This window comes from Dermacentor andersoni, chromosome 11 (genome assembly GCF_023375885.2).
Source record: "Dermacentor andersoni chromosome 11, qqDerAnde1_hic_scaffold, whole genome shotgun sequence".
NCBI classification, from domain to species: Eukaryota; Metazoa; Arthropoda; class Arachnida; order Ixodida; family Ixodidae; genus Dermacentor; species Dermacentor andersoni.
Genome location: NC_092824.1, coordinates 3,320,266 through 3,345,036, shown reverse-complemented (window position 1 = coordinate 3,345,036; position 24,771 = coordinate 3,320,266). Strand labels below are relative to the sequence as shown.

Sequence of the window (24,771 nt, the reverse complement as noted above, 5' to 3'; positions counted from 1 at the left end):
CTGACGTCACTCTTTGTGAAGCTAAAGTGAAACCGGAAGTTGGCGTTGCTCGTGGCGTTGCTCCGCCTATCGGGCCTGCTCTCCTCTCTTGTTTACGTTTCTCCCACGCCGCGCTGCGCGCAACCGGGCTGCTCGGACGCGCGCGCTCTGCAGCAATACTAAACAATCGTTAGCACGCTAGCATGATTACGCCAAAGAGGGCAAAATTTCCCGCGGATATTCGTTCGTCCGTTGCCATTGCCGTGGCGCGGTGACGACAAGGAGCACGAGCCGCATGATGCCGGGGAGTTTCCAAATCCTAGCTTTGGAGAAGCCGTCGCGGCTCTGGACCTCCTCCGCAGGTACGTCGCACCTCACAGCGACGCTGACAGCAATGCGGCCTTCCAGGGTATTGAGAAACGTGTGGCGATTTATAGCGAGCGAAAGAAACGGCAAGCCACCATTCTAGACTTTTTTAAGTCCTAAGCGCACTCTGTGGAAATAAATTGTCTATAGTTGAAGCTGCACTTTTTTCATTCATTTTCGGAGCTTTCCTCACTGTTGCGTTTTCCCGGCTGTTACGTTTTTTTCCCCCGGTCCGGTGAAAAACGTATGAACGGGGTTCCACTGTATATGCCCAATGGGGTGCACAATTGTAAACATGCAAATAAGACAGCTTTGCAGCCCACAAAACTGCTACATGGCCACATATGCGATGAAATTTGAATATATCCCCAAAAGAATATTCAGTGCGTGCTACACGTAACGTGGTGGTCTTTCGCTTCCGCTTTCACTTGGCTCGCCGTGATCAAGCAGCACACGGCACACAACCCAGCAGTGAGATCGAGGAGGCAAGCGAACTTCCCCGCACCTGCTTTGCTCTGCCAACTGAAGGCCTCCGAGATTGCACCGGTGCCAATGTGATCTCGGATGCAAAGTCCAGCTGCCTGCCCACCACACGTAGCTGCGTGGGCAGGCGCAGGCATGGCCTGGACGTGACCCCCAAGTTTCCACTGAGGACATCTTGGAGGCCAGACTCAGGTTGTGCCTTCGCGGCACGCCGCAGAGACAGAAAGAAGTGAATGCACTAATATTTCGCACCACGTAGCCAAGCAGCATGAAGGCTCTTTCACATGCTGTGACTGGAATGACACAAACTGGTGCAATTGAGCGTCGCAATGCGGCTTCTACAGGGCCCATTTCACATGATTCCGATTTCTACAAAACGACTGGCGCGACGCTTATGGTTGCTTGCTGCCAGGTTTTGTGGCACATGCCACGTAATTCCTTTATTGTAATGAAGAAAACATGTACACTGTAATATTGTCGATCTGTCTTTATTAGGAGCAAATAATATGCACATCTTGCAATTTAAAAACGTTCTGATGTTTAAATTTGTTTTGGAGTGTGCTACGGCGGTTTCTGAAGTTCAGTGAAAAGAGTCAAGCCTGTCGCATGCGATGTGTTTCGCATCCAAGCCTTGAGGTGTCACCCCTATCAAAACGACAACAGCACACCGCCGGCAGCGGTAATCGAAGTGCCAGTTAAACCTTTATGTATTGGAAACGTTATTTGTAATGCTTCAAACCGATACGTACACAAAACATTTCTCTTAAATTTTAAACTGTTTGCAGCAAGTTCAGCTTAAACACTGAAAAGTTTTATATCGCGACAAGAGCAAGCAGTCTGGACCAGGACAGTCTCGACATAATTCGCCCTCGTGAAAGCTACGCTACGTGTTTATGCTCAAATCGAGCTGCAATTCATGAATATTGTGAAGTGGAGGAAATTTAGCTACATACCAGCCTGCAACGGCTCTATGTGGTCGGATGTATTTCTACATTCTGCGACGGACAGCTCGTGTTCACCAGAAATGTGGGTTGGGACTGTATGCAGTATCCTTTTGCACATAAACACTTATGCATGTTACACATCAGTATATCTTTTGGAACGCTATTCACATGCCTTTTATTTCATGTAAACACTGATGCTGTTGGCGCAGGACAGAGGTAATTAGAGATCACAGGGAGAGGCCTTCGTCCTGCATTGGACATAAATAGGCTGATGATGATGACTGATGCTGTTGTAATAAAGCTGTTAATTCGCAGCAAGTTGGTGTGATGAGTGTTGTGATTTCACGTGGCATATGCAGCAGCGGCAACCTTCAAAGGTAAAGGTACAAGCTAATTCTGAGTGCCAAATTATATATATATATATTATGTGAATGAGGTAAAATTAGGATATACCTGGCCAAAGCAAGTGGGCAGCCCAACAGCAATACCTGAGGCAGACGATGCCAGCACTGGTCGTCTGCTGTGCAGTACTCCTCACAAGTGTCATTGCTCTTTCGATACACATTTACCGCATTTACTCAAATCTCACGCACACTTTTTTTCCGATAAAATGGGTCCAAAAATTGTGTTCGCGTTAGAATCGAGTACGACCCTAAATCTGCATTACCATACTGCCAGTGGCATTTGAAAATGGCCACCTCGTACGTGCTTCAAGCTTAGCTGCTAAAGTGTACACTACTAGCTGCCGTAGCTTTCTCTATATTGTCACGTGGTAGTGACGGTGAAGAAAGAAGCAGTACGGTGGAATACAAAACTAGCTTTTATTGGGCGAACCTGTGCCCACAAAACAGGCTACACTTATAGCACAACGAAAGCGGCGAACACAGTCGGCGATCGTCGAAAATCTGATCAGCGGGTCAAGCGCGTCGGCTTTTATAGAGCAGTCATCGAATGTTCCAGACTAAACGTTGGGACCCGCATGCCTTCTACAAAGATCTACACCATTCGTGTCAAGCGATGAAATCAGATAATACAAGGTTCGGCGACAACAGACAGCGGATAGAAGCATCGATAACTTTCCAGAAACTTCGGGTACATGCAGGCGCGTCCATCGCTGTGCGATTACAGTTGTTAAGCGGCGAAACGTGGTCGCCCGATAAAGATAAGTACACGTGTCAATACCCCCCTCTTAAAAAAGCATCGTCCCGATGCTACAAATATAAGAGAGCGAAACACAAAAGGACACTTCTTAAACATAAGTAACAAAAAAGAAATAAAGTCCAAAGGTCAGTTACGCGAAGCCACAAAGTTCGCTAACGCTGGTAGTAGGGCTTGAGTCGCACAACGTGGACTATTTCAGGTCGCGAGCGGCGCCGCTGTGATAGCGAAATACCGTCTGGCACGACCTCATAGTCCAGTGCGCCAATGCGTCGGATGATCTTGTACGGTCCGAAATAGCGACGCAAAAGCTTCTCGCTCAGTCCTCGTCGGCGTATAGGGGTCCAAACCCAAACACGGTCACCGGGCTGGTACTCCACGAAGCGTCGTCGGAGGTTGTAGTGTCGGCTGTCGGTCCTCTGCTGGTTCTTGATTCGCAGGCGGGCGAGCTGTCGGGCTTCTTCGGCGCACTGGAGGTAGGTACGGACGTCAAGGTTCTCCTCGTCCGTGACGTGAGGCAGCATGGCGTCGAGCGTCGTCGTCGGGTTCCTGCCGTAGACCAGCTTGAACGGCGTCATCTGTGTTGTTTCTTGTACCGCCGTGTTATAAGCGAATGTTACGTACGGCAGGACGGCATCCCAGGTCTTGTGTTCGACGTCGACGTACATCGCTAGCATGTCGGCGAGGGTCTTATTCAGCCGCTCCGTAAGACCATTCGTCTGCGGGTGGTAAGCCGTTGTCCTCCTGTGCCTTGTCTGACTGTATTTCAGAATGGCTTGGGTGAGCTCCGCTGTAAAGGCCGTTCCTCGGTCGGTGATGAGGACTTCTGGGGCGCCATGTCGCAGCAGAATGTTTTCGACAAAGAATTTCGCCACTTCGGCTGCGCTACCTTTCGGCAGTGCTTTTGTTTCAGCGAAGCGGGTGAGGTAGTCCGTCGCCACGACTATCCACTTATTTCCGGTTATTGACGTCGGAAAGGGTCCCAACAAGTCCATCCCGATCTGCTGGAATGGTCGGCAAGGAGGCTCGATTGGCTGTAGTAATCCGGCTGGCCTTGTCGGCGGTGTCTTGCGTCGCTGACAGTCTCGGCATGTTCTGACATAACGGGTGACGTCGGCGGTCAGGCGCGGCCAATAATACTTTTCTTGTATCCTCGATAGTGTCCGGGAAAATCCGAGGTGTCCAGCGGTCGGATCGTCATGTAGGCCGTGCAATACTTCTGGACGAAGTCCTGACGGGACAACAAGAAGGTAATTGGCGCGGACTGGTGAGAAGTTCTTCTTCACGAGTAGACTGTCTTGAAACGTGAAGGAAGATAATCCGCGCTTAAATGCCCTGGGAACAACGTCGGTGTGCCCTTCCAAATAATCGACGAGGCCTTTAAGTTCCGGGTCCGCTCGTTGTTGTTCGGCGAAGTCTTCCGCGCTTATTATTCCAAGGAAGGCGTCGTCATCCTCGTCATCTTGCGGCGGCGGGTCAATGGGGGCGCGTGATAGGCAATCGGCGTCTGAGTGTTTTCGTCCAGACTTGTATGTTACAGTGATGTCGTATTCTTGTAGTCTCAGGCTCCACCGTGCCAACCGTCCTGAGGGATCCTTTAAATTCGCTAGCCAACACAAGGCGTGATGGTCGCTGACGACTTTGAATGGCCTGCCATATAGGTAAGGGCGAAATTTCGCTGTAGCCCAAACGATGGCGAGGCATTCCTTTTCGGTTGTAGAATAATTGCCTTCTGCTTTTGACAACGACCGGCTAGCGTAAGCTATCACATGTTCATGTCCATCTTTTCTCTGGACCAGGACGGCGCCGAGGCCTAGGCTACTGGCGTCAGTGTGGATTTCGGTATCGGCGTGCTCGTCGAAGTGCGCAAGTACGGGCGGCGACTGCATGCGTCGTTTGAGTTCTTGAAATGCGTCGGCCTGCGGCGTTTCCCACTTGAACTCGACGTCACATTTAGTTAGCTGCGTCAGCGGCTCAGCGATGCGTGAAAAGTTCTTGACAAATCGCCTGTAGTAGGCACACATGCCAAGAAATCTACGCACTGCCTTCTTGTCGATGGGCTGTGGGAACTTTGCTATGGCAGCTGTCTTCTGCGGGTCGGGGCGGACTCCAGATTTGCTGATGACGTGGCCTAAAAATAGAAGCTCCTCGTAAGCGAAGCGGCACTTTTCCGGCTTCAGAGTAAGTCCTAATGACCTGATGGCCTCTAGTACTGTTGCCAGCCGCCTAAGGTGAACGTCGAAATTTCCGGCGAAGACGACGACGTCATCCAAGTATACGAGACAGGTCTGCCACTTCGACCCTGCTAAAACCGTGTCCATCACGCGCTGGAACGTTGCAGGCGCCGAGCACAGTCCGAATGGCATAACCTTGAACTCGTAGAGGCCGTCTGGGGTGATGAAGGCGGTCTTTTCGCGATCTCTTTCGTCGACTTCTATTTGCCAATAGCCAGACTTGAGGTCCATGGACGAGAAGTATTTAGCGTTGCAGAGCCGATCCAATGCGTCGTCTATCCGTGGGAGGGGGTATACGTCCTTCTTCGTGATCTTGTTCAGACGACGATAATCGACGCAGAAACGTAGGGTTCCGTCCTTTTTCTTTACCAGAACAACAGGGGATGCCCACGGGCTTTTCGACGGCTGGATGATGTCGTCGCGCAACATTTCGTCGACTTGTTCTCTTATAGCTTCACGTTCTCGCGCCGAAACTCGGTAAGGGCTCTGACGGAGTGGTCGAGCGCATTCCTCGGTGATTATGCGATGCTTGGCGACTGGTGTTTGTCGAATCCTCGATGACGTCGAAAAGCAGCCTTTGTATCGTCGGAGCAGACTTCTGAGCTGCTGTTGCTTAATCATAGGGAGATTTGGATTAATGTCGTAGTCTGGTTCGGGAACCATGGTCGTCGGGGTAGATGCGGCGGAATCCGAGAGGACAAACGCATTACTTGTTTCCAGAATTTCCTCGATGTACGCGATCGTCGTGCCCTTGTTGATGTGCTTGAACTCCTGGCTGAAGTTTGTCAGCAACACTTCAGTTTTCCCTCCATGCAGTCGAGCGATCCCTCTTGCGACGCAAATTTCACGGTCTAGCAGTAGACGTTGGTCGCCTTCGATGACGCCTTCTACGTCAGCGGGTGTTTCGGTGCTGACCGAAATAACAATGCTGCAGCGAGGCGGGATGCTCACTTGATCTTCTAGCACACTCAAGGCGTGATGGCTACGAGGGCTCTCCGGCGGCATTGCTTTATCTTCCGACAGCGTTACTGACTTCGACTTCAGGTTGATGATTGCGCCGTGTTGGTCCAGGAAGTCCATACCGAGAATGACGTCTTGTGAACACTGTTGGAGGATAACGAAGGTGGCAGGGTAAGTCCGGTCATGAATGGTTATTCTTGCCGTGCAGATCCCAGTCGGCGTGATGAGGTGTCCTCCAGCGGTGCGAATCTGAGGGCCTTCCCATGCGGTCTTAACTTTCTTCAACTGGGCGGCGATGTGTCCACTCATTACGGAGTAATCGGCCCCTGTGTCGACTAAGGCAGTGACTGCGTGGCCGTCGAGAAGCACGTCGAGGTCGGTTGTTCTTTGTCTGGCATTGCAGTTAGGTCTTGGCGTTGGATCACGGCTGCGTCGTGTTGAACTGAAGTTGGAACGTCGCGTCGTCAAGTCGTCTTTCGTCGGTGTAGTTTTGGCTTCCAGACTTCGTCGGGACGGCGGCGTGTCGTTATGTCGTCGAGATGGTCTCTTCGTCGTCTTCGTCGGCGGCGGAGGATCTTCGTCAGTTCGACGAACAGCAACCGCACCTCCATCGGTTGCTGCTTTTAGTTTTCCGGGTATGGGCTCGCAGAGCGGCCCCGGGCTGGGCCAGTGTATGGACGGCGCTGCGGCGACAGGTAGCGGCCTGGTGACGGCGAACGGGACGGTCGTCGAGAGTTCCACTGAGTGCCGGCTAGGTAATCGGCAATGTCACGTGGGCGCTCCCCAAGCTGTGGACGCGGCGCGTTGACGGCGAACCCTCTCAGTCCCATGTCGCAGTATGGGCATCGGCGGTACACATGGCCGGCTTCTCCGCAGTGATAGCAGAGCGGGCGGTGGTCGGGGGCTCGCCAAATGTCCGTCTTCCTCGCATAGGTGCGCTGGGCGACGGGTGGGCGCGCTGGCGGCGGCGGCGGCGGACGACGGAATTGCGGTGTTGCAGGACCTTGGCGCGGTCGCGCAGGGGGGCCTTGACGGCGGGCGACGACGGCGGCGTAGGTCATTGCTTCCGGCTGCGGTGGTTCTGGTTGCACCTTAGGAACTCCAAGGGATCGGTGCACCTCTTCTTTCACGATGTCGGCGATAGAGGCCACTTGAGGCTGCGACGAAGGCAAGACCTTGCGCAGTTCTTCGCGCACAATGGCCCTGATGGTCTCGCGCAGATCGTCCGTGGCCAGTGATTGAATTCCTGCGTAGTGAATAGAGCTTGTGCGGCGGTTGAATTGCCGGTTCCGCATTTCGAGTGTCTTCTCAATGCCGGTGGCCTCGCGAAGGAACTCTGCTACGGTCGTCGGTGGGCTTCATACCATTGCGCCGAAAAGTTCTTCCTTCACACCACGCATGAGTAGGCGTACTTTCTTTTCCTCGGCCATATCCGGGTCGGCGTGGCGGAACAGACGGCTCATTTCTTCCGTAAAGATGGCAACGTTTTCATTTGGTAGCTGCACTCGGGCGTCCAGCATAGCTTCGGCCCTTTCCTTGCGCACGACGCTTGTAAAGGTGCGCAGGAAGCCGGTACGGAACAGGTCCCATGTTGTCAATGTCGACTCCCTGTTCTCGAACCACGTTCTCGCGGAGTCTTCTAGGGCGAAGTATACATGCCGCAACTTGTCGTCGGAGTCCCAGTTGTTGAAAGTCGCGATTCGCTCGTACGTCTCCAGCCAGGATTCCGGGTCTTCAGTTGCTGCTCCATGGAAGGTCGGTGGGTCCCGAGGTTGTTGCAGGACAACGGGGGTCGCTGGGGCAGCCATTGGGGTTGTCTTGGCCACGATCTTCTTGGTCTTCTCAGGTAGAAGTCCGTGTTCCGGGGGCAGCTGTTGTAGACGACGGCTTACTCGATGGTCCGTGACTACGTTGGTGCTCTCTTTACGGTCCGGGCTTGGATCACGGCTTGTTGGGGGCGTCCGGTACATGGACCAAAAGCACCTCCACCAGATGTCACGTGGTAGTGACGGTGAAGAAAGAAGCAGTACGGTGGAATACAAAACTAGCTTTTATTGGGCGAACCTGTGCCCACAAAACAGGCTACACTTATAGCACAACGAAAGCGGCGAACACAGTCGGCGATCGTCGAAAATCTGATCAGCGGGTCAAGCGCGTCGGCTTTTATAGAGCAGTCATCGAATGTTCCAGACTAAACGTTGGGACCCGCATGCCTTCTACAAAGATCTACACCATTCGTGTCAAGCGATGAAATCAGATAATACAAGGTTCGGCGACAACAGACAGCGGATAGAAGCATCGATAACTTTCCAGAAACTTCGGGTACATGCAGGCGCGTCCATCGCTGTGCGATTACAGTTGTTAAGCGGCGAAACGTGGTCGCCCGATAAAGATAAGTACACGTGTCAATATGCTGTAATATGTGTGCTTAGGAAGTGCTTTCTTCGGCTTAGGTTAGTGCACCATCTGTATTCTCGTTTCCTGCGTTTGCTCTATCAGCATGGAAGTGCCAACTGCAAAGACAGGCCGAGTTCATCACAATGCCGCAATTAAAAGGAAAGCATTACGGGAGTCCGAAACTTGTGAGCGGGACTGGCGCAAACAAGCATACTACATCGGTGGCTGCTACATACGGCGCGGCTGCAGGGCCCCTATCTTGAAAGCAATCTGCGACGGAGACAAGAGTCTATGCATCCAGGTGCACCGCGCTGTGTTCTCATCGGTTAGTTCACATCGAAGCAAGAGGCCACACAAAGGTCAATTCCCTTGCTCCTTGCTATCGCATTTCCTCGCGTCAGCGTTTAAAGTTTCTGCGGTCATTGAGTGAGACGTCTTCGTGTTTGCTTGTGTGTGCGTGACACCATGCTTGTTAATTTAGTTAGTAAGCGAATGTTTAAAAGTTTATACGGCCGATAAAACTATTATCCTTACTTTTAGTATAACTGCCTACTAATTTGCTATCGTAATCGATGCTGCACCTTTCGAGCGAAACTGCGACTTTTTTTATCGCAACTTTAGTGCATTGGGAGTAAATCTTTCGTTTTTTTCCAAATGAGAGAAAGTTTTATCTCTGTATGAAAGAATTAGGTGCGCGGACTGTAAAGGACTTCCTTTTCTAGGTCACAGCAAACAGGTGCACATTACAATCAAGGGCGTTTTTCTTTCTCCTTTCGTTGGTCATGGAAAACGGGTGCACGTTACAATCGAGGGCACGTTAGAATCGAGTAAATACGGTAACTTTCTAAGCAACTAGAAATTATTCAGACATCGCCTGTCATTTTTAAATTTACATTATAAGCAAATAATATTTAAAACACAACCTATGTATTAGCAAGTAAACATTTTTCTGGTAACTGTGTAACTACCGTTAGAATACAGCCGGCACTAGTGTCGCCTGTGAAAACCGGCCCCATTGGCCTATGGACTGTCCCGGGCTTGGCGACGTAAACAACAGCTAATCGCACCTGGTTGTTTAGTGCCGTTTATTGTCTCGTGTCTTCAATGTCCGTTTCATTCTGCCTGTGCTACAACAAATTACAAGCTGACCTATAAACAAGCCCATATAGCTACCCTCACCACATGTGCAGTATTCAGAAGTCGGCTGCAGTAAAGTCGTCGTGTTAGCGCGACGAGATCCTGGCGCTATTCATGCTCAGCATTGGCTTCTGGAGAAATGTGTATATATCACTCAAAATTGTGCGTATGTGGTGCCTGCTCCTAGCCATATTCTTGCAACAATAAGCACCAACCCGAATGCCCACATTTGCCCCTGAATGAAGTAAAAAATGACCCGTTTGTGATTACTGAATGTGGAATGAAAATTCTGTGAAATTCAACCTTAACCCTAGCCTGGTTTGTCCAGCGTGGTGCGTGTGGTGTGAATATATATAAGCCTGCGCGTGTGCTGTGAACATATATAGAAGCCCTCTCTGAATATTTCTAAAGGCACAAATGCTGAAACATCAAATTTCCTCAGCAGCTACCATCACTTTTGTAGAAACCTGCAAGTGGCATCATCATCATCATCAGCAGCAGCAGCCTGGTTACGCCCACTGCAGGACAAAAGCCTCTCCGATACTTCGCCAACTACCCCGGTCGTGTACTAATTGTGGCCATGTCGTCCCAGCAAACTTCTTAATCTCATCCGCCCACCTAACTTTCTGCCACCCCCTGCTACGCTTCCCTTCCCTTAGAATCTAGTCCATAACCCTTAATGACCAACGGTTATCTTCCCTCCTCATTACATGTCCTGCCCATGTCCATTTCTTTTTCTTGATTTCAACTAAGATGTCATTAACTCGCGTTTGTTCCCTCACCCAATCTGCTCTTTTCTTATCCCTTAACTATACACCCATGATCCTTCTTTCCATAGCTCGTTGAGTCATCCTCAATTTAAGTAGAACCCTTTTCGTAAGCCTCCAGGTTTCTGCACCGTACACGAGTACTGTGGCAAGTGGCATCACAGCACTCTAAAAGACAGGCCGGTTGTCCACTTGGTTGTCCTGTGCCTCGTGCTGTTGGTATACTGCTAACCTCTAACAAGAGACCATATCAATATGGGCTCTGCATAATGCAGAAACGTAGGCCCACAGCAGGAGCACTTGCCGTAGGGTTTTTCACCTTTCTGTTCAGGCTCGTGCACTGCTCAGGGTTAGCCTGCTTTGTGCAAATAAATGATAATACTATATTATTATTATTATTAACGTTGTTAGACCATTATAGTTCCTTTACTGTAATTTATAGCAATGACCCAGATTTCTTAATCCAGTCATGCATTTAGCCGGTATTAGATCAACATTGTTACGACATGCTAATGGGAGTCATTTCAAACTAGATTACTTAACCGAAGTAAGGAAGTACGAATAAAAGCCTCAATGTGCATTCCTATCTGGTATTCCCAAACAGATTCTATTCACAAAGTTGTATGCCCACTTGAACTGCCTGCAATTCAATGCTCGAAACTGGAAAAACTGATTCCTTTTCTTGCTGTCGAAAGGATGCTTCAATGTCGATAGTAAGCTATAATTATTCATGAGGTAATAGTTCTGTGGAAACCTGCAAGCTGGAGAGAAGTAACTAATAAAGGGGAAATCAGACATCCACCCGTTCGTAGCAATTGCTACAAACGAAACCCATATGGGTTCCTTGAAAGAAAAGCCTCGCAGTTGAAGAAAAATTCGTCCTGCTCTGGGACTTGAACTTGGGAACACTGCCTTTCCAGGACAGCCGCTCTACCATCTGAGCTAACCAGGCGGCTAGCAGATGGCAGGGCAAAGTCAAATTTGTCAACAACTCGAAGCAAAGGCAAGAGTTTGAGGTAATAGATCTGTGGAAACTTGCAAGGTGGAGAGAAGTAACTAATAAAGGGGAAATCAGACATCTACCCGTTTGTAGCAATTGCTACAAAGGAAACCCATACGGGTTCCTCAAAAGAAAAGCCTCACAGTTGAAGAAAAATTCGTCCTGGTCCGGGACTCAAACCCGGGACCACTGCCTTTCCGGGGCAGCCGCTCTACCATCTGAGCTAACCAGGCGGCTAGCAGATGGCAGGGTGAATTCGAATTTGTCGACAACTCAAAGCAAAGGCAAAAGGCGAAGCAATTATTCTTTTCGAAAATATTAAGCAATGACTGTCTCTAAGCTTATCAATGCGAGTTTGTTTCATGAATAAAATTAAGTTTTCTTTCTCCCTCTCATTACTAGCCATGGAATTAAACTTCCTTTTCCTAAGTTTCTGGATCCAAACATTGTGGAGTTTGTCCCGAGAATTTGTCCGCATGCTATAGTGTGCCTGTTTGTATCATGTTCTGGTGTTGCAATCACAGTGATACACACATTTTTTTTTAAATACGTTGCAACAAAGTTATTTCATGAACTTCGTTTTCGAATCAACAAGGTGTGGTTATGTAGTAACGACCACATTAATAAGCAATAAAAATGCATATTCAGCGCACGTGTTGGAATACATGCGAAGTGTTTTGTCAAGTTGTCAATTAAAGTTGTCAAGTTGTCTTATCTTCAACAATCCAACATGTCATCTTTTGCAAGGTTTGTTTATGTACCACATAGGCCACAACCTTAATGTCATGCAATGTTTATACACTACACTGTTCCCAAACTATACCAAAACACTAACGGCAGTTAATGTGAATGTGCACTGCGAGACAACACAGAGGCCTTTGTTGCGGGAGGGGTGATGAGAGGTGTATGCAGAGAAATGAACGACATTTGCTCATTTATTTATATTTATTTATTTATTTATTTATTTATTTATTTATACGTACCTTTATTTATACCTTGCAGATTGCAAGGTTGGAGTAGTCGGTGAGGGGGGAATAAAAAAAGTAGTTACAAAAGGAAAATGAGCAGAACCTTATATGTCTAGTACTTAGCAAACAATAACAGAAGAAAGAATGAACACCTTTCTGCTAGAGACCAGGACAATCATAAGGCGCAATAACAAATGAAAGTTTATTGAACATTCCGAGTAAATGCTGGTTGACAATAAATCGAAGTTACACAGAAGGATAAGCAAGAACTGATGTGTGTCCATACAGATCCCAACAGGAAATGCATCCACCTCTGAAAGCCTAATAGAGGCCATGCTGGCTCGAGATTCTCCCAGAGTTTTTAGATCTACAGCTTCCATAATTTCTATATGCAGCCAATCTGCACATAATGCTAGCTTCTTCTTCTACAATGCATGCACAGATGTCTAAAAATCTGAGCGTGCATTTCAATTTAAACTGAGAAATGCCTCCCAAAAAGCAGAATTTCGATTGTTATATATCCAATATGTAGTGAATAACATATCATTATATATGTGGGTTTTTTTCTCATAGCCCTAATGCATAAGTTGATACTCTGAAGTCGACTCATCATTATAAATCAATATATTGTTATACAGTCTACGCTTCTTACAATGGGCCCGCATACAACAGACTTTCAGATATAACAGGCCATATTTCAACCCTAGTTTGCTCCACCTATATCATTATTGTAACGAATCAGGTGTATAAAACGAACTTTTGCCTTATCAACACGGGCTGACAACTTCCCTACGAGGGTCAGCCAACAATTGGGGCTCAATATTGCGCGTGTGAATGCAAGGGAGGGAGGGTGGAAGAAGTCTTTCATGCTTGAAACACTGGGGGGGGCGAGGGAGTCCTACTCTGGTGTCTGCCGCTTACCCGGCACCGCATCTTCAAAGCAATCTGTGATGTGGACAAAGTGCGCGCCCGCGTGGTCCTCATCTTGGAAGCGATCTACAATGTTTTCAGGGTGCATATAGTGCCGGTAGCTTCATATGCACTTTGTTTTCGAGGTTTCATTCGCATTGAAGCAATAGATGCACGAAGGTCAATTCGATTGCGGCTGCTGCCGAGATTCCTCACTCCAACGTTTCGACAGCGACTTTTCATGTTCATCAAGCGAGATGTGTTCATGTTTACCTGAGAGCGCATGACAACCTTATTGTTAATTTAGTTAGTAAGTGAATGTTTACAACTTTATACCGCCATAGAACTACTATCCTTACTTGGCATAGCGTCTCGGGTGAAACTGAGACCTTTTTCTGTTTGTTTTTGGTGAAACAGACTTTTGTTTGTTTTTTACTTTGGTTGTTTGTCACTCACTCTTTGCAATAACGTTGTTACACATCGCGGCCAAAGTGTCGGAAGTGAGGCATTTCGAATTTTACCAGCTTTGGATAAAACGGTCAATCTTTCAGATTATCAGGGTCCATTGTAACGAGGGTCAACTGTATGTGGTATCATTATAAGTGGACTGCACTGTATTTCAGACCCTACACAATCATCCCATGCATTGGCGCACTTGACTATGAAGTCATGCCAGATTGCATTTCGCTATCACAGTGGCACCGCTTATGGCCTGAAATAGTCCATGTTGTGCGATTTAAGCCATTCTACTAGTACCAACGAACTTTGGGACTTTGCATAGCTGAACTTTGGACTTTTCTTTTGCACTGTGTCACTTTGGACTTTGTTTCTTTATTGTTTTGTTACTTTTGTAAGTGTCCTTTTGTTTTTCGTTCTCCTGTTACGTTTGCAGCATCGAGACGATGCTTTTTGAGAGGGAGGCATTGACACATGTACTTGTTTATCTTTTTCGGTTAACCACTTTTCACAGGCTAACAAATGTTAATCACATTATCACTTGGCACAGAACGCGCCTGCATGTGTCGAAAGTTTCTCGAATGTTATCAATAGTTCTATCTGCTGTCTGTTGTCACCAAAGCTTGTGTAATCTGATTGCATGCATGGCACGAGTTGCGTACAACTTTCTGGAAGACAAGCGGGCATCAGCGACTAGTCTGGAACCTTCGATGACTCATGCATAAAAGCCGATGCACTTGACCAGCAGATCAGATTTTTCGGCGATCGCCGACTGTGTCCACCGCTATCATTGTTCTTTGAGTGTAGCCAGTTTTTTGAGGGCACGGGTTTGCCCAATAAAACACTAGTTTCATCATTCCTAGCTTTACTGCCCTCTTCACCGTCACTACTTTGTGCGCCGAATAATGGTTTGTGAACATTTTCGCTTCAATCTGCGCAAGTCATGTCGTCAACATAGTTGCCGTCAACACAATATTGGAAGTTCATGCCTTCACCTAACCTTTAATTACAACCACCATTTGGCCAATAAGATTGACCAATTACAAAACCCTACATGCTTGGCTCGCTCTCTGTGCAAACTTGAGCAATGATTACAGTTGCCACTAGATATTTGTGACCAAGAAGTTTCATGAAAGCCAGCAGTTCGTTTGCTGGCGTGTCATACTATCATCCCGATAACTGGATGTGGTGCATATGTGCAAAATAGATGCAGAACAGCATACACACGGGGTCCGCCCATTAAATGATGCAGATGTACCAACAGAGCATGAAAGTGAGTGCTAAAATGTATAACGAAACTGTATTACCCTAAACTGTATTAGCAAACTGTATTACCCTATTCATTTAGCGAGGCTTTCCTTCCTGGCTGACCCTTGAAATGAGCACTAATTCAAGCCATCTTTAGCTGGTCCGCATATAAGCAAACACATAACACTTGTATAAAACATTCGTAATGCATTGTATAGCACAAAACAGTTTTCATTTTCTTGCGGCTATAAAAAAAAATACAATTATGCCAACAAACACACCCACACTCCAAAGACGCCAGTGCTGAGACTCGTTGCTTAGGCTTGGATTGCAGGGCTAAGCGCTATCCAGCACATGTGCGATTGCCACTGAACATGCACACTGTACTAAATTTGGCATCTTCATCCAAAATAAGTGTTTTGGCGCAGGCTGGTACAGCACTTCCATCCCTGTTCTAGTTTCAACTTTTGCAAGTCAGATTGCTCAATAACATTACTATGCAGATTTGTTGGCATCAATATTAGCCATAGTGATGCCCACACTATGCAGGAAAGCAGCAGTTCTACAAATGTGAAAATGCGTAAGTTCCTATTGTACTGGGAGCATTTCTTTTCACTCACTGAAGCAAGCACCTGGTTTGTCTTTTACTGCCTTCTTTAGGCTCATCAAGCAATGGTTGTCAGGTCAGGGAGCTTGCAGAAGCCTCTTCGTACTTGATTATTGCGTTCATTGTGCTTTTTTTTTTTTCCGAAAGCAAGGTAGTCTAGTGTGTGTTCAACTGGTGCTGTACCCTACACATGCTTTGTTCAGTTCCTGTACAGTGCTGCAAGTAATGTGGAGCATTCCACAACATCATATAGCATTGAATGACATTAAATATGTGAGAGATTAGACAGCTTCGTTTGAAGGTGGGTCTGAAATTGACCATGTGCTGCTGTGTAGCGAGAACCTCGCACGACGGGGATTGTTCGTAATAATTCGTGCATACCCTGTCAAAGCACTGGCCGATAAAAGCAACCCACGGCGTGGAAAATAAAGTTGCACTTGATATTACTTGAACACAATTACGTATCAAAATAACATGCGCACATGAGCATCTACCGCTGTTTGAGACATCGTTAAAACAGCCTATACGTCTGATCAGAAATTGACAACCTAACTGCAGCTTTTTTGTGTTCACAACTACTGTCGTTTTAAAATTACGTTGCCAAGTAAACGAAAACGCAAATTTTGTGCCTTTTTCATTGAAGTGCTAGGCTCACTGGAGGCAAGTTTCAACGAGTCAAAGTTTCATTTTTTCAGAATTTCCAACCTGCTAAACTTGTCAAATCTGACAAACAATAAAAGTTCAATGGTCATTTCAGAAGGTGCATGATGCTGCTGGTAGAATAATTACAGTGGAAATATTTAAGATATAGAAAAACTCTTGCTCAAATTGATAGATTTCTATAGGCATGGTAACGAAAGAGCAAAGAGCATCCAGCAGGACTGTTTCGTGAGACAAAGACGAAGCAGCTGCACAACGAGCCCACACCACTGACCACATCGCAGGTCACGGACGCGTTCGATTCGATCAGATGCTGCACCACCGCTCAGAATGACGACGAGGCAATGATTCTGCTGGCAGAATGTGGGAGTCTCGTTGTGCCATTGCTTGCCAAGAAGTGCAAACAGGCCAAACTAACCAATTTTTGAAACTACATTTTTTTTTTTTGCTTCAGCAGTTGACGTGTTGCCTATGTATTTGATAATATCTCGCCAACAAATTTCTTTCATGCAGCCCATCAATTTCATTGCAGCGAGACATAACTGCACTTCAACTTAGATATTTTATCAACTGCTGGTGTGAAGCAATGGTAGCCAGATAATCGTTAAAGTGCCATATCTTTATGACTTCCCTTCGCAAGCAACACTGACATCACAAATAATTTTTCAGATGTGCCCGACAAATCGTCGCAAGACGGTGCCACAAGCTCCGCTTCTTCCGGCCACGGCTTTGGTAACCTGCTAGTCCATAAAGGCTAACAACTAACAAGTTTGTACAAATGCTTTAAGTGTGCACATAGGGTACATACGCTTCTCCATGTGCAGTCGGTGCAAGGCACTTCATGCAAACAGTGCTGAAATGTCTTCGGAACAGCGAGACAAGCCATTGCAAGTCACCAATATTGATTGTCGAAACTCATGACCTAACATAGTTGCTGATGACTATATTGCTTTCAGATTTGTCAGTTGCATGAGCTCCAATATTAAATTGAAATTCACTCTAAACTGCATTTCCTACTCATGCTTTACATACGACACCTATGTGCTCGCAGCAATAGAATCTACCAGTTATTTCGAGTTCATATTTTTGGGTCAGTACCCCTTCACCTAATGCCTACACCTGCCAGGACTAGAGGATGAATTACCGAGGGTTGAGATTTTACTGGACATATGCGCATACATGATTTTGAGAAGTTACTGCAAGCAAAACACAAAACATAAAGAAAGGGTCAACACACCGCTTTGTGTTGTCCCTTTCTTCATGTCTCGTGTTTTGCTTGCGCTACCTTCCTAAAAGCATGAATCACCAACTGGCCTACATCCACACTCAGCTATGCGTATACAGTCGAACCCACTTATAATGATCCCAGATATAATGGTCTCATTTCAGTGCATTTACGATTTTCCGACCCTGCGTAATAAACTGCTTCCAGATATAACAAACATTTTTTAAATCGTCGTACTGTTAGAACAAACACTTCGAAGCTGGTCATGATAAAAAGAGGGCACACGCAAAGTTCTAAAGCACAGAAGCATGCACCCCACTCCAGTCCAACCCTGAGTGACAATGATACGGCTTTCGAGATGACCAAGCTACCGTCCTGCTCAGATTTCGAAAGCCGTGAAGAAGGTCGCTTGCTTTCAAGACCTCTTCCGGAGAGGAGGTGTACAGCATAAGCAGCATAAGCAGCAGGGCATGTACAGGCACATGCGCCGGTGCGATATTGTGTGTCACTACAACTGTACTCTGGTATCCGCACAATTGTCTGTGCAGTAACCATGTGCACTACGCCTATTTCAACTATTTGGAACAACCATCTATAATGTCCTTCTGCCAGAGGAAGAACGGCCGCTCAAGCATTCTGGTCGTTACTGTCGATAATCACGCAGCCCAAGTTGGCAAGCACCCGGCACCCCATGCTGCCACCACGCAATGGCAAAGGATAGACAGTTACTAAGCCATTATCAGGATATCACAGTTCCGCAGCACATCGTTCACGCGTTGCCGATTGCCGATTACGGTTTGTGGCGACATTCTACCATTCAAACATCTCTTTTTTTTTAATGTAATTTTATGGTTCTTGCGTGGAGCTGATGTGCTGTCGTAATGCGGAGACCATGACGTCAATGACCTTCGTAGAATGGCGGCATGCCACAGTAGTTTCCGGAGTTTACGCTTCCGGCTGACTAGAACGCTTCACTCTCTTGTGCAGAATACAGTCATGTCCTGTTGGTAGTAGAATATATCACACGCTCTTGAATAAAGAATGGCAGCTGCACTTGCAGTTTTGAAATGACAGGTGATCGGAACCTGGCGCCATTTTGAAAGAGCTATACAACCCATGATAGTATGTGTAAGCACGACTGAGCGAGAATGTAGAAAGAAACAGACACCCAGAGACAGCGCTGTCTCTGCATGTCTGTTTCTTTCTATGTCCTCGTTCCGTCGTGCTTACACATGCTATCCCGCCAACGTGTTTTAATCACACTTTATAACGCCACATTTCACTCTTTCGATGGACATTTCTAATGAAAATTTGCAGCTAAGTGTAAGAGCACACTGGGAACAAAAATGAAGTTGAAAATCTGCTTTCTCAACCTAAGTGCAGCCGTACTGCAGTTAATTTTTGAGCATCTTTAAGGGCGAATCCTTATATAACGAAGTACTGATACAATGCCCACTTTTCGCAGACCTATAGAGTTCACTATAAATGGGTTGAACTGTACATATACAGTCAATGACCGAGTTTCCAGACGCTCAATTTTTCAGACTGTGGTATAATTCAGATGCCTTCGTGTCACCGCCGCGTCCCCCACCCACTGAGGCAATCTATAAGAACGTCTGAAATTCCAGACGCACAAAACCTTCACCCTTCGATTTTCTGAACTTTTTACCATGACCGCAGGTGCAAAACTGCATTATTGGAAGCCACCCCCGCCGCCATTTTGATTATCTTGCCGCTTCGAACCGGCGCTCTCGCACACAGATCCGCTTGGAGCAACCACGGTGGCAACGCTAGGCCTAGCTGCTTCGACTTTCACAACCAAGCTTCTTGCTGTTCGGTGAAGCAGTTTTCATTTAAGCGATTCGCTGCTGTTAGCAATGGCACCGACTCCACCTTTGTAATCCTCGCCAATGGCTTCGAACTTGGAAAACACGACGCGTTGCATAATGCAGGCTCCCGAAAGTCAGCTTCACCTCAATATAGTAGTGTTACACAGTGAAGCGTAACAAAATTGGGAAGGGGGCAATTGTCACGGGACACGATATGTATTTCATAATTACGCACGCGTGCAGCCACCGTCTCCTATCACAGTACGAGCATTGATACGCCTAATAAATGCATTGGCAGCTCTTCAGGGTTATTTCAGACGCGACTGAAAATTTCAGGCCTTGGGCAGTAAAAAGGCATGCATTGACTTTTTCGGACAGTCCGATTTTTTGGAAGTTGACAAGATATTGGCCACCGACAAAAAACCTTGCTGGGCTTGGCACTGAAATCATGCAATAATATGGAAAATTGGGCGAGTTGGTGAAGCTTCATGGTAGCTACAGCGCGAGAGACGCAGACAAAAGGAATACACGCGGGGACACAAAAAAATTTAAGTCCTTCTTATGTACCGTGAAGCTGGGATTAGAAGTGCTGCCCACCTTTTTCCACCCAGCTCAAGGGTAACTGGTGTGAGGTGCTTCTGGGCGGCAGCATAGATGAGCTTGCCCACATTAGTGGAGCCCGTGTAGAAGATGTAGTCAAACTTCTCGGTTAGAAGCTCAGCAGACTCCTTGGGGCCCCCAACAATGACAGCAAAGCACTCCTGCATGACCAAGAAGAAGAAGGCCTCCAGAGAATGAGACTGACAAGTCCCAAAGCCTGCACAGAAGACTAAGCCTAAAGTTTGTTTCAATTCTAGATTGTACGTTGCAAATGCCTTGTCGGAAATGAACCCCAGTAAGCAATATGTTAGAAGTGCCTTTGCTGTTGATTATTCATAAACGTATAACTTGGTACCGTTGCATGAGATACTTGGGATCTAAAATAAATCTCTCCAAGTATGACGTCGGCCAACACTTGTTGCTGACCAATATCTGGAACAATTCTTGCAAACATCATTTCTCAGACCGGCTTACGGAGAGTGATGTGAATGCTTTGGAAATATAATCACATGCTGGAGATTGCCTGTAAGATGTGACCTGTCTCCGTAGGTTTCAAAGCATGGTTACCACAAGAAAATAACTGTTTTTCAGTGGCCCAAGGAAAGAAATCATTGGGAAGCTAGGGTGCTAGAATGACAAAACACAATGAACGAGGGCACATACAAGCACTCACTCACGATGAAATTTTTACTGCCCACAAGTACAGACACGTCCCATGACCTGAAAATAAGTTGACAATGCCACAAATGTTGCATAAGTTTAAAATAAGCAACAAAGCTAGAATGCTAAGATAAAGTAATACACAACTAATAACAGAGTTTCATTGCTTACACGCTGACAAATACTGGCACAGAATGTAGGTGTGACGAGTATAGAAAGCCGCAGCAAAAGCAAAAAAAAAAACAATATCTTTATGTATTCAGCTACAATGGCTGTGAGACTGTTCATACCGACTTGAGCGGTCTCACACTCAGCATTCGCTCAAGCTGAAGTGACTGCCAGTTTTTAATGTAAAGAGAACCCTTTCAAACAGTGAAGCTGAGCCTCGTTCATATGTTGCACACCTCACTCATGTCAAGCCATTCTCAAAAGGTCATGCATCTGCATTGCCTGCTTCACCTTTCTGGTGTGCTCAATCACGACGATGTTCACCATAGCGCCTGCTGTGAGCACTCTCGCAAGTGTTCCTAAAAGGCCCTAGCCGATTTCACAGGCGTGTCCCTGAGCTTTGACTATGGTCCATACACAATTCTGTATATCCTAATTTCCGAGTTGTGTTGACAGCATACACGTGGCTGCTTGGAGGCACATGCAAACTAAAAGGCCCACAATTGAACTCGTGCACGACAACTACAAGAATACAAAGGCGTGAGCCAAGGACAAAGTTGCGATTTGCCTCGTTATTTCTCGAGCTAAAATTTTTCGAATTTCCTTTTATCCTGGCTTTTCCTTACAATAGTTGTCTCTGGCATACAATCCCTGCTGTGGAAGGCTAAAAGACCTCAAGCAGCATACTGCTCTACTTATGTTCCCCGACGCACTTATTAGAAGAGCGAATTGCCTGTCCTACATTGATTTTAGACACTTCGCATCAAAAAGTTTATCAGAGAGGGTCGCTTGCTAAAACAGCATGTAATGAAAACAAGTAATACTATTTTCGCTTTATTTTCCACCCTACCATGAAAGCACTTTACTCTGGTACAGTGTTGAACAAAGAAGCCATTTATCAATCATGCATGTATCATTTCAAAGATGGTGTCGCTGTTGCATCATGCATGACTCAATTAGAGGTAAAGTTGACTTCTCGCTCGGTGTTCAAAGAGGCCCAACAGAGAAGCATGCTTGTCAATCCGAGAGGGAGAGAGCAAGACCTACAAGTGTGCAATTCACTGCCGAAATTTCACACTTGCGCAGCTATGTGCCTCCTGCATTTGACATGTAGCGTCCTTAAAAAGCATGAAGAGATTCGGACCTTGCCCCCAGTGGAACATGACCATCTGTGAAAAGGGAGTGTGAGCACAGGATTGAAGCAAGCACAGCAGCCTGAATCATCTACAAGTGCAGCGGGCAAGAGAAGCACAGGCCGTGGAGGGGAGTCATTTCTTTTCCCCAGTGCCCAAATATTCTCTGTAAACCAAATGGGCAAGCATGATAGAAAAAAGAAACACTACTTGACCCCCACTAGTTGTACTATGTTAGGCATGTAAGCTCTGTAATGTGTGAATAAATATAACTGGTCAATTTTGTTACGTCATTTATGTACCGTAGTGTCGATATGCCCTTCGCAGCATGCACAAGTCATTTTACATACCACACTGTGACTGCGTCCCTGATAAAGCCTACCAAAATTTTTCTCATGAAACGTCTTTAAAATTGATCACAGGTTATCGCTTGCTAAAACCACACGTAACAAACATATTATAGCATTATCGCTTACCATATTTACACGATTATAGCACGCACCTAGCTTTTGCAGGTTTAAAGTAAGAAAATAAAAGTGCATTGAATGTACCATGCGCCCTATTTATAAAAGAAAAATATAGCATATCCTCAATGTTCACGATCAGAACAAATGAGATGTTCAGAATTTGACTTCATAAAAGGGAAATTTCTTTTTTTGTAGGTTAGCTTTCACAATTAAAGGGGCATGTCGTCGTCATCAGCCACAAATGACAAGCACTAAGGTTAGAGCGATCACGTTTAGAGATACAATCAAATCTTGATATAATAAAGTTGTACTTGCAGGGAAAAATTTTTTACAGCAAGAAAATTTTCTTATTGAGGTTTTAAAAGCTTTAGCAGTAAAAACAATTTCACAAATTCCCAGAACATTCCTTGTGGATAGTATCTTTTCAGTAAACACTTACCTAGAAACAAATCACAAGAAGGTCAAGCCATCATTGCAAAGTTATGAGCGCCAGCACATGCGGTGCAGATTTCACGCAAGAGCAATGCATCAGCGTGGCTCACGGCTTCCAAGAATTGCGTGTGTTGCACAGGACCGTAAATCTTGGATGCCCCGTCTGATCGTGCTTAGTGCCTGCAGCCACCATCAGGCAGCACTTGCAAGTTAAAAACGAAAAGTATAAAAGATACAGATATTCGTCCTGAAAAAAAAAAAAAATAATAATGGGCCCAACTTCGCCAGAAAGTTGTTTATCTGCTATCGAAATCAATGCTACAACTACACGAAGTAAGGTTCTTAGTTTTATTGGTGTCACGGTGATAGAGCAAAGAGAGCACAAGGAGGAAAGCAGAGGAAGAGGAGAGTGTTGCGAAAGGGTGGAGGAAAGCGGAGTGCCACACGAGACATGCTCAAGGGCTGCAACCAAGCATGCGGCGAAAACTGTGGAAACAAAGCACTGGCGTGGGCTTCGGATGTGCATGCGCTACTTCGCCTGTGTCACCACCGTTAGAGAATTTGCTCCGCACGCCACGCATTCCCGCGTTCACACTTTCTGTACAATGAATTGAATGAATGTGTGTGGTTGAGTGGCGCAAGGGCCAGATATGGCCAAAGAGCACCAAGACAGTGTTAGTGATTTAGCAGTGGAATGATGAGTTCTGTGAAGAAAGATGTGACTTGGCTGTAAAGGGGCCTAAAAATAGTCGCTGTAAGGTGCGTAAAATCTACGTGCTATAAAATTATGGCGATGACTAATGACGAATACTATGAACATTAAAATCCATCGTAGGAAAATGATGCAAAATAAAAAATATATAGGATGGTAAAATTACTTGGAGCACTGCTGCCTCGTCAGAGCCCTTGAAACACAAGGGCCTAGAGGCATGTGCTATACTAAAGAGCTATCGCAGCGGCATCCTCTGAAGAGAGGACCCGCTACGAACATGTGGGGTTAAAAACATGCAAGACATATCTCAGAAAACTTAGGACTGCGTTGGCGTCAAATAAAGGTTCTGGGCCGAGTAGCATAACGGGATGTAGGGGGATGTGCTGCCGGTATACTAGGGAAAAATGTTTCCTTCTTTCAGATTCTGCTGCCCGACACTCCAAGAGAACGTGGAGGCGGTCAGCCTCTCCCCGCATCTACCACAGGTTGGAGGATCATTTCCAGTGAGTAGAAAGTTATGCGTGCCAAACGTGTGTCCTATTCTGAGGCGACAGAATAGGACACCTGTTCGCCGTGATTTTGTTACGGAGGGCCAAAAACCTAACTGTGGCTTTATCACATGCAGTTTGTTATTTACTTCTGCGTCCCACATACGTTGCCAGTGGTTTCGCAGTTTTCTTCTTAAGAAAGGCTTCAGGTCTGTGACAGGGACCGAAGCAGTAGGACTAACTGCATGCAATGAAATGGATGTGGCCATCTGGTCCGCTAGTATGTTTCCCTCAATGCCCCTATGTCCAGGCACCCAGCATATAATCACATGTTGGTTAGATATATATGCTTTACACAGTACGGAGTAGAGTTCATTAATTACCGGATTTTTGTGGCTACAGAAAGACATCAAGGCCTTCACAACACTAAGGGAGTCCGTATATATAACTGATTTCTGGAGTTTTGATTTATTTATATGCTTTGCGACCGACAGCAGTGCGTAAGCCTCAGCCGTAAAGATACTAGTTTCCGGATGCACCGACGGCTGCATAAGACGCCCCGTCGTGTGACTTTGGTGCGTCTGTGTAGAACTCCGTGCAGGAGTATTTGTGCTGGAGTTCCCGGAAATGCATTTGGATTTCAATCTCTGGAGCGTGTTTTGTAACTTGCATGAAGGATATATCGCATTGTATCAGCTGCCACTCCCAAGGAGGTAGCAGCTTGGCTGGATGCATTGGCGAAGCTCGAGGATTGGGACACGCATTTCGTCACTAAGCTCCCTCA

The 24,771-nt window shown here is 46.4% G+C and overlaps 1 protein-coding gene across 5 annotated transcripts in view; it reads right to left on the bottom strand.

The window, feature by feature from the left end:
• Aldh-III (Aldehyde dehydrogenase type III) overlaps positions 1 to 24,771 on the bottom strand; it is a 232,690-nt gene that overhangs the window by 129,291 nt on the left and 78,628 nt on the right. For all 5 annotated transcript variants that reach the window (XM_055064319.1, XM_055064320.1, XM_055064316.1 and 2 more), the window contains exon 6: positions 19,925 to 20,088. In XM_055064319.1, coding sequence (XP_054920294.1) covers positions 19,925 to 20,088 — 164 coding nt within the window. The remainder of the gene's footprint in view (positions 1 to 19,924; positions 20,089 to 24,771) is intronic.